Source organism: Hylaeus volcanicus, chromosome 5, assembly GCF_026283585.1.
Source record: "Hylaeus volcanicus isolate JK05 chromosome 5, UHH_iyHylVolc1.0_haploid, whole genome shotgun sequence".
In the NCBI taxonomy this organism is placed as follows: Eukaryota; Metazoa; Arthropoda; class Insecta; order Hymenoptera; family Colletidae; genus Hylaeus; species Hylaeus volcanicus.
Genome location: NC_071980.1, coordinates 14,145,228 through 14,161,303, shown reverse-complemented (window position 1 = coordinate 14,161,303; position 16,076 = coordinate 14,145,228). Strand labels below are relative to the sequence as shown.

Genomic DNA, 16,076 nt, shown 5'->3' with positions numbered 1-16,076 from the left:
CCCTGTTAGTCGACTTCTATTTAATTTCCAGTTCCATTTTCTTTTGTCTGGATTATGCGATCGTTTTCTTATGTACCCACATGTTCATCTGTTTTGTGTGCTTATCTATTTACGTAGCCATCTATTTCTATCTCTAATCTCTTCAGCTATCTATCTGTCTACTTCTGTCTCTATTTGGTCGTCCGTTTACCCGTCCATTTAACTGTACGTCTGCCTCTGCCTTGGTCTATCAAACTGACAGTGAAGTTGTCGGTGGCTAGTCCGTCAGTCACTCAGACGGCGCGCAAGTGATCGCGGCCGATATTGGACAGCCGTAGCTGCTGTGTTACTGGACTTTGGAACGACGACTGTGGATAAACAGATTTGATCACCGACTACAACGCTTCTATTAATGTTTACCGCCTTTCTTAAATTTTATAGTTTATTCCAATATTATTATTGATATTTATATGATTTCAGTCACGAAAACTGAATATTCAATGAAAATACGATAAATTAATGTTTACAGTCTTTCTTAAATTTTATAGCTTATTTCAATATTATTGTTGATATTTATATGATTTCAGTCACGAAAATTGAATATTCAATGAAAATACGATGATAATAGAACATCTATTAATTCTCTTAATTATTATGTCTTCTTTTATCAATGTTAGACGAAGTTACATAACCTGTGCCTTGAAAACAGTAAAATTAACTGAACAAATTTTTTATTACCTTTGATAGAATGAGAAGAAGCTCTTGAGATAAACAAATAATATAAAAATGTTTAATCGCGTAAAGATATGCGATGAAACTTTTATTCGGTTACATAATTCTGTCCTTCAAATAGATGCAGCGAAAATATCCAAGGAATAGCATGAGCCTTGTCAACCTTCGTCGTTAAGGGAACAAATTATGATTAAAATACTGGAACTCGTGTCGGATTTCGTAATGACGTTCGTTAAGTGCGTCCGAATTTAGGCCACCGTAAACTGCAATCGATAGACGCGGCTGTAACGGTAAATGTTGCTCAATTAAATTCCATCCTGCCTACATTCATGGGACAAAGTTTTAAACTGATGCCAGAAAAGTGTACCGATACAAAGTTTTTATCGTCAACGTTAGCAATAATGTCGTACATTCGAAGAGGCGCATGTGAAACTTTCTCTGCCTGTCAGAAGAATAATTATGTACTGGGTAAAAGTATCAGCGCAGCAATAGCTTTTAAAATACAAATGTTTATAAATAACGAAAGAACGAAATTGCGCAATTGAATCGTTCATAAACGTTTGTTCTATATGTCCTAGTTGTTTTATACGATGAGAAACAGTAACATTTTTGGAATACCCTGTATATATTTGACTGGATACTTTAATACATAAACTAGTAAGAAATTGTATATATGTTATTTATTTAATAATTATATTATATGTATTGTATATCATATTCATTCTTAAGTGAAAGTGGAATCTGATCACTTTTTATGTTATTATTTGATAAAATATTTGAAACAGAAAAATATAATTTACTGTATCAGGTGAATACTCGTTTCTAAAGTATTAACATTCATTCATTGTATGCTATTCCTCAAAGCACATATTTTACCTAATTCTTCAACCATATCTTTCATATAAACTAAACACTACTACACAAATAATATATGCGATACGCGATAAAGCCCTGTGTTATTAAATGGCAGGTTGGTTGTTGTTGATGAGAAATAATTTGCAGAGATAATCCTGCCATGTGAACAGTAGTTCGATGTAAATTTACTGGGAATAGTTTAATAATTGGTAGACATTATGCATAAAGGTCCATCAAAACTACATGCAACTACTGCTTTACGTAAACTGCCGTGGAAACTTGAAGTCCGATTGTGGCACCGTGTTAATTAAACAATTGACGTTCCTCGTGTTGCACCTTACTTAACATATGCAACCTCAGTGGTTTTGCCACCGATGGTAAATGTAATGTAGCGACTTCTTTAATGAATTTAGCGCAGTAGTTACACTTGCCATTGGCCCGACGACGTCCGACATTGTTTTGGAATTCACAACACTGTGGTTTGGGTAACGGTCAAGAAATATTACAGTTTCTAATGCTTTCGAACGATAGTACATAATAATGCGACGTGAGAACAACTTTTGTAACGTAGAGGACTAACAATAAGTCGCGATTAGTGTTATTAAACAGTAGAGTGTTATTACATCAGTAGATAAGCATTAGTGTAGTGATTATATTTCAATGAAAGAATAACATTTTTGCAGTTTCAAACGAGAGATTATTTAAAAATTATATTTTCATCGGAAGTTGTAGTTTAACGCCTGTGTGTTTATATACATGTCTTTTTGTCATTGTCTTTTTATTACATATACTTTGATTCTTTTTTTAAACCAACCTTAAAATCTATGTATCTATATAGGTTGGAAATGTATTTGTTGGAAATTAACATATAAAAAGATGGAAATATTTATTTTAAACAAGAAATGAATAAATGAAAACAAGAGCGTTGAAAGTTGCACTTTAGCCATAGTATTATGTTTTTTAAAATCATTCTTAGAGTCTATATGTATTGCAATTGTATTAGCTGAAAATTAATATATAAGAAGTTATAAATATCTATCGTAAACAATAAATCTATGAATGAAGGCAACAAAACTTTTCATATTTGAAATTATAATACAATGATAGATACATGTAATTTCTACTAAGTTAATTCATAAATTTGTAAAATAGAAAACATATCATATAGTATATACAATACGTATATATGAAGTTTACAATTGCAAACCACTTGTAAAATATTCTCAAAATACATATTTCTACGTGTTATTGTATTTATTTATCGGCATAGTAGACCTTTCAGGCATTGGTTTGTGTGTTGTTTAAATTATACCATTCATCTCAGCATGCAAAATGCATTTGTGTATACAAGCAGAAACTGCAAACATGGAATTGTCAATGGACTTCACGTTTATGTACAGATCCTAAGCCAACAGAACCGACCGAAGGATCACGTCTAAACTGTGTTCGAATTGCTTAGCTCAATTTTGGAATTACCAGAGTACATTAATACTAGAACTATGTACATCTAATTTGACATTCAGGATGTACTTTCCCTCCAGTACAGGGTGTAAAAAAATTAATGGTCATCACTTTCAGGGGTTATTGTACGCATCTGGATCGGTGGCCATTTGCAAAATAAACCGTCCGCAAAATCCATTATGATCTCGAAATTTAAGGTCAAAATTTTGTTTAATTTAAAAAAAGTCTACTCGAGGAGTAGGTAAAAAGCTTCAAAGCACCCACATACCGGAGACGAACCGTTTTCGCATAAAAAATTGTTAAAGTTTTCGCAAATTCTCGATAGCTGATACCCTAGTTGTGTTATGAAATTCGCGACATGCTGGGATTCAGATTGAGCTAAAAATTTCCATGCCTACTGACCTGCTGGGACAACAATTTCGTTCCGTGCAATGGCATGTTGGCAATTGGCAACATTGGTCTGGACGAAAGCATGCGTTGGCGAAATAAGCGGAATTGTTCATTTGAAACTCTGTCAGAAATGTAGGAAGTTGTTAACTGTAACGTGATGGACAACACAATTATCCGAACGTTTGTAGTGCTCGGGCGAAATGTAAATTATATTCCCAAGAACTTTGGCTTCGTTTGACTACCATGTCGCTGTCGATACTATCAACATCGAATACAAACGACCGTAACTAAATAAACGTTTCCATAAATAAATTCACAGCAACAAGGAGTTTATTATTTATTTAAAATTCGGAGTAAGGAAATGTCATATTTATTTGTAAGATTTTTGCGGTGATAAAGTGTTAACAAAAAATCTGTACCAAAAGTAGTTACAATTTTACAATTTGATGAGAGTCCTTTCAAAAGACTTCTAATTTTAATGAGCACAAAATTAGATAAGATTCTACAAGGAATATAAAGTAGGTATCCATAGTTCACAAATTACTGCTTAGTTGTAATACCTAATCTTACGAAAATTATTTTAACGAGTATGGCTTTTTATTAGAAAAATTTAAAATATATCCTCAAATTTAAAATGGTATTTACAACTACGTACATATGTGTTGCATATTTAGTTTGAGATTGTTATATTGACGAATTTTTTGTTCTCTATATAACATTCTTTTCTTTATTATTAGACACTGTATATATATTTAATAATTTCAGTGAGATTTCTGTTGACTCCAGAAATAACCTACATATTTACCTATTGTATTCTATCAATAATTACCATTTTCTAAATTAAGCTAAACTAATTTGCTGATTATATAACGCATTAGAATAATCAACACTAGCAGCACTTCTGATTGAAAAATCGTTAAACAAATTATGTAATTGTTATTATTTTATTCCTTGTATCTCCATTTCTTATTTACAAATTATGAAACAGATAAAACTTCAATTAAAAAGGTCCATGAAAATTACTTTTAAAATTTTGTTCATCTACATTGTGAAAATCAATCATTATGAGGCGTCATCAAAAATAGTAGTACTATAGTACCTAACATAAAAGAATTGCAACCGGTTTGAGGTACCTAGATATGACGTTGATGTGGAACAGGCGGATTCGTTGATTTAAGAACAAACAACGACTGTTTCTCCAAACATAGAACCAGTCTCACAAACACTCAATCGCGAAACGAGAAGAAACACTAAACATTCTTTGCGCAACTCGGCGCTCGAATGCTTCCAACCGCAATTTGTCGTGCGTTGCGACGTCAGCTCCCGGGTGGACTAAAACAAACCTGTCCAGAAAACGTGTACGCGTCGAACACTCAAACGAAGTAATCATTGAAATCAACCCGTCAGGCTGGAGGGAAAAGAAAAACCATGAACAAACCGAAACTAAAGCAAAAAGAGTTACAAAAACCACATGCACGCGAGTGCGTGGGCAAGTATGTCGCGCAAGCTTGAAAGATGAATGAAATTGTAATAAAAAAGCCTGTAAAAGTTCCTTTCATCCTTTTTTCTGACTTGGATTGTTGAAATTGTGGTAAAATAGTAACATAATAGAATTGTAACTATTGAAGAGAGGTTACTTAATCATTTTTATTTTATTCCTGTATTTACATTCTATGCTTAGAAAAATAATGACAATTCAAAATGGGTCAACTTTTAGTTAACATCAGTTTAATTTTATTTTATTAGTTTTATTCTGTTTATTTTACTATGTTTTCATTTTTCATTATCTATCATAAACTATGCGACCAAATAACATCCTGTAAAGGGCAAATTTTATATTTGTGAAATGTCTTCATCATAATTTTCAATTCATTTTTAACATAAAAAACGTTATTGTGATTTAAACTTAAAAGCTAGGTATATCATATCGTTGACTTCTTTTTAGATCTATTGATAACCAATATTTTTGTATTACATTACTTTCACGTATATCCAATTATTTGCTAACCAGCGTACGCCTATAAACTAATCAAGCAACGCTTTTCTTCCGACTTGATTTACAAATTTTCAAATTTCGAATAGAAAATGTATTTTTATCAAAATATTTGAGCTCTAAATTTTGAGACATAAAATATAATATAAATAAATAAATGTATCAAATTTCAAATTTTTATATCAAGCGATAGTTTGACTACAAAAGAATAATGAAGATTGCCTCGAAGCTAATAAAAAGAAAAGGAGTCCTTCCTTATATCAGACTTCGATAACGTAGGTGATTATGTCAGATGTCCTCAAAGTCACGCGAGGTTGCGAAGGGTTAACCCAAGTGTCTTGGCTTTGCTATTAATTTCAAATAATGCATATTCTACTCTATTTTCAATTGTAACTTTTTTCCCCGTTATGTCTGCCGATATTCCCTGGGACCTCAGCTGGTTCCTGATGGCTCGTTACCGTGCCACGACCTCGTTATTCGCTCTATGCCGTGAACTCATGAACATTATGGATGCAACGATGCCCTTTGACGCGATATTAGCTGCACGAAACACGAGATAAAGGAGGATTTCGGAACACGCGACCGGAACTGTTGAACCGGCGCCGCGGCAAAATCACGGTTCGGCTTCTGCCGTGTTTTAATGAAGGATGCTCTTTAATAAAATATTAAAGGATCCAATAATAATGGGAAACGGCCAAGTCGAACATGGTAACTTATCAATTACCATGAGATGAAACGCGAGTCCGAGGACTGCAACATCACAGAAACATCACACAGAAACTAATTACAGGGAATTGTAACGACTTTTATGAAAGACTCAGTAGTAAGACAGTTGCATCAACAACAATGAGTAATTTTAATATTCGGATACTTTACAATTTTTTCTTTGCCACTTCATAACTTTGTTTATGATGGAAAGTAAAGTTATTACTAGACTGCGAATTTTATGCATTTACGATACAAACTAATGTAATAGCATGCTGAACATAACCAAAAGATGTGTCTACTTATGCAAAGCAATATAAAAATATTATTATACTCATTTTAAAATATATTTAACACGCATTATGTACATAATCTGGCATGTTTTTCATATTAGTGTACGTTATAAATGCATAAAATTCGCAGTCTAGTCATTAAAACATTCAATTTAGTTAACAAAATCATGCAGTATGTATTTGATTCATAATGTTTCTTAAAAAATAAGATTGAAACGAAACAATATCTAATGTTGATGTAACTTTAATGCTAGGACAACACAATATAACTAAATACAACAAAAATATTCTAATAAAAGCTGCAAAATATGAAATCAATACACTGAATCATCAAAGGATATTTTACGCACAATGAACAATTACAACGTATATTCATAGAATAAACATCAAATATAAACATCATTTTGCTTGAGTTTCATTTTATAAGAAATATTTTTATGCAATTAACCATTAAGTTTTTTATATGCGGGAGAAACCTTAATACTTCTTTACTAATAGTAAATAATTATGATAAATACCTGTACCATGACAAATTTCTTTGTAAATTTTTTGTGGATGTTTCTGTATGCTGAGTTCTTGTCACTCACCTGAAAATAAAAAAAAAACGAATTAGTAATGAATAATAATAATACTATAGAGGTAATAGAGGTGTACAAACAGTGATATGATATAAAATATTTTGTATTAGGCATTTTAGCCATTTTAGACACCAAACATTGCATAAAATATTGTAAACTTGCTTTTTTGGTATCTCTGGAACTAAAAGAGATACAGAGCAGCAACAAATCTTAAATTATAGGAAATTTAATTTACTTAAAAAAAGGTAACAATGACTTCTTTCAATGTTGCGAAAAATTGAAAAAAGTGCAAAAATTTCGCGGTTTTCGGCTGTAACCTGAAAACTCACGTTTCTGAGGGTTGCAAATCTAGATATATTCTCTAAGTGGTCCCTAACAACATATCAGAAAAGCAAGTTTACAGTATCTTATACAATGTTTGGCAAAAAAAATTGTCTAATATGAATGGCTATATATCCATTCTTCAAATTTATATTTTGTTGATATATATAAAATGTCACTTTTCTATGTTTTAATTGAAGGGACTGGTAGCATTCATTTTAGTCTGGAATGCAGCTATTTGTTTATAACTGTATTAAAGAGGGAGAAGTATACTATAAGACACATGTATTAAATATGAAATCAGTTAAGGATAAAAATATTGTAGCCTCATTATAAACAGTTATGAATCCACTAAACAATTGTGTAATTTTGTTATAAGTGTATAAACTTTGGAAAAGAGCGGTGGAAGTTACAAAAAACGTATTTGGTCAAAATTATATGATTGGAAAAATAGTACAGTGCTACTTTGTAAAATTCAAGAGAGATGATTTTTTAATAAAACACATATGACTAATCCTTTCTTATTTTTGTTGCATTGAAGAATTTACTGTACTATACATAACTTTAGTAAATTTTGAAAAATATTAAAATCTAAATGGTCAAAAGCATTTACTAAAAAATTAGTCAGTGTAAAAATTAATTCTGTGCTTTTTTTAAGTAAACTTGCTATTTATTTATAAAGAAGGTACCACACAAATTGACGCGAGATAAATAACTAACCGATTTGACATATTGCTTACATATGAGGAAAACGTTGAATATTGATAACACGAACATTCAGTATGCCTGTACACACGCACGTATGCATCAACGTATGTATGCAGCTATTTCGCTGATGGTGTGTACAGAAATACTTACGACCTCGTGCAACCGACAGCTGGCTCCCACTCACACTCTTTCTCTCCCTCTACCTTTGAATGTGAACTCGTGGGTGTGCGCACGTAAAGTGTACTGGACGATAAAAGTACAGGTAAATCGTGGCGGGTGGTACAGCACTGCACGCCAGTAAATTTTGCAGAAGTTATGTCGCTAGAGAGGCAGCGGAGACGCGGTTCCACCGAGCGCATGTCGAACATTGAATTTTTCCTTCGTTTCCTTTCTTGACAATAGCTGCCTCGAATGAAACGCTGCGCCGCTTTGGAAACGCACACTGGCCACGCCGGCCTCGCAATTTCTTCGCTGCATTGTGCTCACTGTTATTAACAACCACTCGACGCTGTCAGAAAAATGAACCGATTGAAGTTCGAACGTACGAAACGCAATTTGTACTTTTTATATCCTCCGTTGTACCGAGTATTAATTAATCAACCGATTAATTAAAAAGTGAAGCATGGCCGAGATGAACGGAGTCGACACTGCAAACATCCTTTCAGTGGAATTGATAGTAATAAATTTTAGAAGTAAATTTCACTATTTTTTAAGATCTTTAATGTAAAAGTATTTAATTATTTTCGGTTCAGATTGGAAACTGATTTCAGAATATGAGCAAAATATATATGTTAGTAAAAAGAAGTTGCATTAAACGTGGAAATGTAATTTTGATGAAATGATATGTAGAGGAACATAATGAATGAAAAATGCCGAAATTGTTAAAATATAATGAACTCTGTATAAATAAATTGAATAATATGAAATAATGAAGAACTTGTAATGTAACAATAACATAAAATCAAATGGTTAAAAATGACCTGATTCGTACGTCTAATATACCTATATTATTAAATTTTATGTTTAATAGCTTTTTCTATAAATATGACTGATTCTGATCAAATTTGACTGGATATTTACAAGATATTTTCGTATGAAGTTGATATCAAAACATATTAGTAAAATTGATGAATCGAGCATTAATGTTAACTTTCACCTTTTATCGTGATAAATATTATTGTTTTGTATCTTATAAATTTATTATAAGTGAATAAATCCTTTTAAAGTAAAAAATACATGTTTTTTCGTATTTTATACTACTTTTATAGCTGTATAAGTAATTATATACTATGCAGCTCGAGTTTTATTTTTATTTAAAATCGTGTGTTCCAAAGAGTTAATAAAAGTTTGTCACAAAGAGTTCAAGTAGTGGATTAAAAATTCCATGAGATTACAATTGCATTCGATAACACTGTAAAAACTCTAATGAAATTTGATGATGATTGCGTCGCGTGGTTTGCGATGAGTCGCAGTCAATTACGCCGTCCATAGAACGCCAGATTATGCTAAATTCAATCGATACTCACGGCCGCGACGATCGTCGATGAATATCGTGGGCGAAGAGCGCGATGACGATGATAACGATGATGACAGTGGACACGATCATGCGAACGACAACAACGATCGGGAACGATAATAACGTGGACGACGATGATCATAACGGCGATCGATACAATGAGGTGCGTAATTGTGGCACGTTATTACGTGCAAGTGAAATACGATAAAGTGAGTACACCAGTGATTGGATCCAGCATATCGAAAGTAGCATCGAAACATGATGGAGCACGTATGAATTCTGCACGAGTATGCCGCACAATAGTACGTATCAACAGAATCGAATACTAGCGGAAAATGATATTAAATGAGAATTTTTTGGCCCATGCACAGCAACTTATGGGGTATTATTTTATTTTGGGTCCAGAGATAAATGTTGATTCAATATTCATGTTGTTTAAGAATTTTAACACATTCTCTGACGTGAATTCACGTCTTTTCAAATTCGATTCCTGGTTATAAAAATATTCTGAAAATCTTTTTATTTTATATACTACATATTTACAACATTGATATTTCAAAACATGTTTTGTAATTTTTATCTTCGCTCTAACGATAAAATATGTGGTGTCTAGCTTCAGAATTTTATTGTTTTCGTCAGTACTTGGTATTAGAAACGTAAAATATCTGCTGGTTGCAAATGTGTTAAAATATTGTACCAAATTTAGTATCAACAAAAATGTCAAAATTGCCAATGTTGTAACCGTGTCACAAGTTGTTTTGTTATGGAGATTGAACACGAAACTTTGAGGAGGTACTCTTTTATTCTAGGTTAAAAAATAAATATTTTTGAAAATAATTTGGTTGTTTAAATTCTTCAAAACGCATTCTCCTCGAAACGCTGTTTTTCAAATAATAAAATACACTACAAGTATGTTTTGAACAGGGATAGTTTTGATATTTAAAAATATTATTTTCCTTCTCGTGCTACCAAAAATACAAATTATCTAAAAAAATCGAAAATGTAAGTTTGAAGTGCCGTCATTTTGTCGATTTTCTTTTTAATATTTTGACAATCCATGTAGTTTATATATACGAGGCTCATTAAAATGTAAACCGGAATTTTTGAACACGACTTTATTGATGATAGATACAAAAGTAAATGGAATCCCATATTTTTCTATGTTCTTTTCTTCAACAGGATACATTTCCTTTGTCAGATAGGAAGCTTTCTAATCCCTTTAGGGAAAAAAGGAGTTGGCTACTCCAGTAACCAATTGTACGAGTACTTGAAGAAAGCATCCTTTCTTTACATGTATTTCTGTTGAAAGAATCTACGTAGAAAAGTACATCAATCCATTAATATTTTTTATCTATCCTCAATAAATCTGTGTCAACAAAATTCGGTTTATATTTGAACGACCATCGAATGAATTAACAGGATTAAATTCTCAATAAATGCATCTATTTTGAAGCCATTAGTATGGTGTGCCTCCATAACGCATTCTAGCATTGCTTCCTCTCAAAATTGAACAGAACTACCATCCAGTCGCAGGAGTTCTCGCGCAACCGAGGAATCGTGAGTTCCGTCACGATCGGGCCTGAAGAAAAAGCTGTTTAAATTGTTAGATGGCCGCAAAAATTTCGCGAACATCGCGCACCGCGTTCCATTTGAAAAGAGGGGAACACGTACAACCCCGGCCGAAAAGGGACAAGTGACTGGAACAGCGTACGAAATACATTTAAATAGAAGCTACCACTCACAGCAGCGGTAGTACAATGATGCTTCCGGTCAGCAAGTACCACAATGGGTACGACCCGTCCGCAGGATCCGTCCGCCTCCTTTCTCCCGCCATAATTTAGCCTTGCTTTGCATATAAAAAGCAACAATGGGCCGCGGCCCCGTGCAGTCGGAGCGAAAATTTGATTTGTCGTCCCGCTGGCTGCACTTTTTGCAGCCTCCAACCCGACCTTCTATCTCCACCCCTCGCCCCACTCCCGTGACCTCTTCCAGGACTCTTTTCTCCAGCTCCAGTCAGGTTCATCCGTGGCCCTCCACACGAGATTGTCTGCTTTTCCTAATTCATTGTGAACGCTGAATGTTCTCGCGCAACGCTGCCGCGGAGACTTCCGTAATCTCTAGAAACCTTAACGAAGTCGGATGCCGCGAGGAGAAAGGTGCCCGCTCGCACGGAACAGTCGCCAAGTATCCCTCCCATCTCAATTTTGATGAAACTTCGCAGGTTTGCTGAGTGGCGAAGAATTAGGGATATGCATTCATTTCGTAGCGATGACTGAAATTTAACTTAGCGTCGTTTAAAGTTTCAATCTTCTTCTTGAATATGCTATATCTTTTATACCTTTTGGAGATTTAATACTTGACTTTAAGCACATTCACAAGATAGACTTCCGATTAATAACGAGTCGGTTAATTTCTAAAAATTCATAAAATTTCTGAAACATGACGTATAATTGACATGTGCTGGTTTAATCGTAAAATATTCTATTCTCAAATTTTCTATTTTTATGATTCTTAGTGTAATGTGAATAGAATTCATATGCTAGTAACATTGTTACGAGTAAATTATCTGTAAATACAGATGTAATAATTCAGAGATGAATGGAGTCAGTCGAAACTTTCTCTAGGGTTAACGTAAAAATATAATTGTTCGAATAACGTTTTTTCCCATTCCACTGTAAATAGTAACAAATTTTTACAGGACAGTATACTCACAGTGCACTTGTGCATTGTGACAACCAATCTTATTTTTGTTTTATCGAAGAATTGATTGTAACCTGAGATAACCAACGTAAAATATTGTATGTATTGTATTTTATATATATGTATATGTATTGTTTCGCTGAACAGAATCGATTGGGACTGAGGTAAATACATCGTATTCTAGTCTATTTTATAGTTTTGAGCATGCTAGACGATTCGCAAGACGTTTATACAATAAGATAATTTTTGGATAAAAAATATTACCGACTTCGAAAAAATATTAAAACTGCACTAAAAAGTATGTAATATGAATATAAGTATGAAATGAAGTATTTACATGAATACTCACCAGCTGTAGACATAATTGCTTAAAAGTATGAAATAATTTATATTTCCTTCATATTAAATTATATTGAATAATAATATATTAAATTGGATAATATATGGTGTATGCTTTTTTGTACAACTCTGTTGTTCAACCGCTGATAATTATTTACAAATTCCTGAAAAACCATTGTATATATCTTCAATGATAAGCCTCTTGATTCATGTTTTTGTATTCTTTTTCGAAACTGTTTTCTTGTATTGTATTGTCCTTCATACATTATAATGTAAATGAATATATGTACTGATAATATGCACACCATATGCATACTACTAATAATCTCGTATGGGGTTTAATACCTTAAAAAAAAAAAAAAAAAAAAAAAAAAAATAGACAGTTTAATGAAACGAGTTAGTGAAATGCACGAAAAATGTCCACAACAATATAGATTATATCGTAAATTAAACCTGTATTAGCTCTTGAATAAAATAAAATTTCCTACAGCATGAAAAACCGACATTACTTATGGGTAACCGTAATAATACCGGTACACGTAAAACACCAATAATAGGAAGCCATTCGAATTCCAAATTGCGGAAACGGCTTCGTAACAATAACCGGTGCCAATAACAATTGAATTAATTCCTTCGTATCGGAGCAGCGATTTTTGTCGATATTCGAGCGGTTCGAAATTACATTAGCAAACGGCGCGACGGGAAAGGAAACCTCGAAGCAACGAGGAAAAATTAATATTTACACTATCTTTCGCCTTTTCCGTGCTCGTCTGCCGACGTACCAAGCGCGCAGCTACGGCCCCGCACTGAAAAGAAATTAACCAAACACACGCATCGGATGGGTATTGAAATTTTTAATTAAATCCCCACCGCGAGCGCCGGGTTTGACCCAATTCGTTCGCCGCCACTTATTACCGGGTCCCGATGTTCGTAACGTCCCCATTCACAGAATCAATTTCACGAGCTCGCGTTAACATACGCGGGAACTGGCAAATGCATAAATAATTTTTCATAAAAACAGTCGCGCGGCGACACTCCCTGGGGCCTGAATGCCAACGAAATCCAATTACAGCGAGCACAGAAGTGCGAGAATAAAAAGGTGCAGCCGGTCTTCGAGCGAACAAGAGTAGAAATGATTTTTATGGAAGCCCGGCTGTGTTACAGGCGTCGCTTCCGCGGGCGAATTTGTTTCGATCCCGCGGCCCCCAGGACCGACAAACGAGTTTTCCTCCTTTAATTTGCACAGGCAAATTTCCAGAAGCTGGGTAATAAGAATCCGTGTAACCTCGATACCGCCGTTTTTCCCTAACATCGACGATATTACTCGTCGGATTGCCGCCACGGGAAGTCTGCGGCCGCGAAATTTAAATCAGTTTCCACGGAAGTCTGGAGCCAGCCAGATGGGCTCTAATATATTTTCTCATCACTGAGAACATTTTAAGATTGAAAATCTTTTTATTTTCGAACAGCCGAAATTCATGTCCCGTTATATGGTGAAAAATGCTGTGAGGCGATGAAATGGGTGGGTAGTAACAGAATAAATATGTATGATGACTTCTGTGCATTTATCGTAGAGAAATTTATGTATTTAAAGAGACTTTACTGTAATAACAAAAAAATGTTCCGTTACAATTGGTTCTTAGTACATCGCAAACCAATAAAGGGGTTTTCGAAGAAATAAAAATGTCCTGTCAGGGGAAATCATTAAATATGGTGCAGTAGGTGGTGGTTCGCGATCAGTTAGTCGTGAGATATCCTGTCACTTGATTTTCAATCTCTCCAACTCTTGCGTGTGCGTAAAGTCTGTACATTTTTTTTTAGTCTCGTATACGCGTGTCTCAAAAATGATACTACACCTGAATGATTCGGAAGCCATTTTTTATAAAGTTCTGATAATTTTATAACGATCTGTGCTTTAGAATTGACGCTATGGAAGTTTCTTTAAAGATATCTATTCTATAAATTTGTAATTTTTGATTGAATCTGTGGTATAAGAAATTTGAATGTAATTATTATGATAACGATTGCAAAATAACAAAATTTCTTTGTTTATTTATTTAGATGCTGCTTTTTCTTCTCGAAAGGAAGAGTCTTTGCAAATTCATTAGAGGTTATGTATGAAATTATACATTATCTAATCCTCAAAATAATAAACTTCAAATTAATATTCAAAGAACCCAAACTTTCCGTGTAATAATCCAGGCATAACTCGTTTTTCTCTGCATTTGTTAGACATATTTGAAAGGTTTTCCTCTTAACTAACTTAATAAAATACTCATCCATACCTATTGATTCTTTAAACGAAACTAAGCAGATTATGAGTCTCCACTCATAAATAAGTCCACAAAATTGTTAAACTGTCAAATAGCTATTATTTCAAATGAATTAATATTACTTTTATTTTCACATATATCTACTAAAATAAATTATTTGAAACAGTTATTTCTTATTTCGTCTTAATTAAAAATTCCTTATGTCTGGGAAGGAAATAATAGAAACTAATGAAAATAAACTTGATTTTTCACTTAATTAAATAAATCACTTTTCGAAAAAATAATACATTGAAATTTATATAAAATAAAACCGAACAACCTTTCTGTTTGACCCGGCATATTAATTAATCCAGAAGTTCATCCTTACCAGATTCAACGAAAATTTAAACCGTTGCTGACTCAAAATCCCAAGCGAACGAAACTCGTTACACATCATCCCACGCAGCAACGCAACCGAGAGCAATTAATAATCCTGTAATTAAATATTCCCGACACGTTTCCCGTAAACGTCGAGAGGCTACGTTACCCGACATCTCGCGGTTCGTCGAACGCGATCAGCTCGCCGCTGAAACGCAAATCTCGGTAAAGAAACGCGGGGTAACGCGTCGATTTTTGACACGTTGTAACTGTAAAGCGGAACCTTCCACTTTCGGAGATGAACGAAACGGGAGAATCTCGTTGTTCGAGCGAATGCTCGGTTCGGCGAGAGTGTCACGACTAAAAACAATTAATAATCCCGTTATTAAAGATTCTCCGCACGTCGTGCACGCATGCTCGCATCCACCTAGGCTGATTAATAGCTTAGAAGCGTCACCACGTGCGACGCTGTTTAATTGCGCGTTGTATTTGAGAGTGGCGGCTTAATGGCGGACCCTTCTCTTCGTCATCGCCGCCAAGTAGCGAGCCACCGCGCCGCTCCAGCGTCAAATCAAATACAACGCGACCGCGTACGACCGAATCGCGCAGGGAGGACAGGTAATCGTGAATTAGCATGACAATGGCGCGGCGTGGATCACGTCGCTCCAGATAACCAGCAATTTACGAGGGCGGAGTACGGGAAGCACGGCCAGGCCGTCTTATTACACACTTACCCGTACAGGATGTAAACGGATTAGATGTCATCGTCATTTCTCACTGACGTTCTTTCACCGAAATGTAATTGCTTCACTGTTACGGTTACGCCTTTGTTTGCAGCTCGTATACGATATACAATACTGTATACAATATAAATCG

At 34.2% G+C, this 16,076-nt stretch overlaps 1 protein-coding gene across 1 annotated transcript in view; it reads left to right on the top strand.

Annotated features, from left to right (window-relative positions):
• Positions 1-9,654: 9,654 nt before the first annotated feature.
• Positions 9,655-16,076, top strand: part of LOC128877001 (uncharacterized) — a 76,175-nt gene continuing 69,753 nt past the window's right edge. The window contains exon 1 of the mRNA XM_054123902.1: positions 9,655-9,833. Within this exon, the coding sequence (XP_053979877.1) occupies positions 9,666-9,833 (168 nt within the window). The 5' untranslated portion in view covers positions 9,655-9,665. The remainder of the gene's footprint in view (positions 9,834-16,076) is intronic.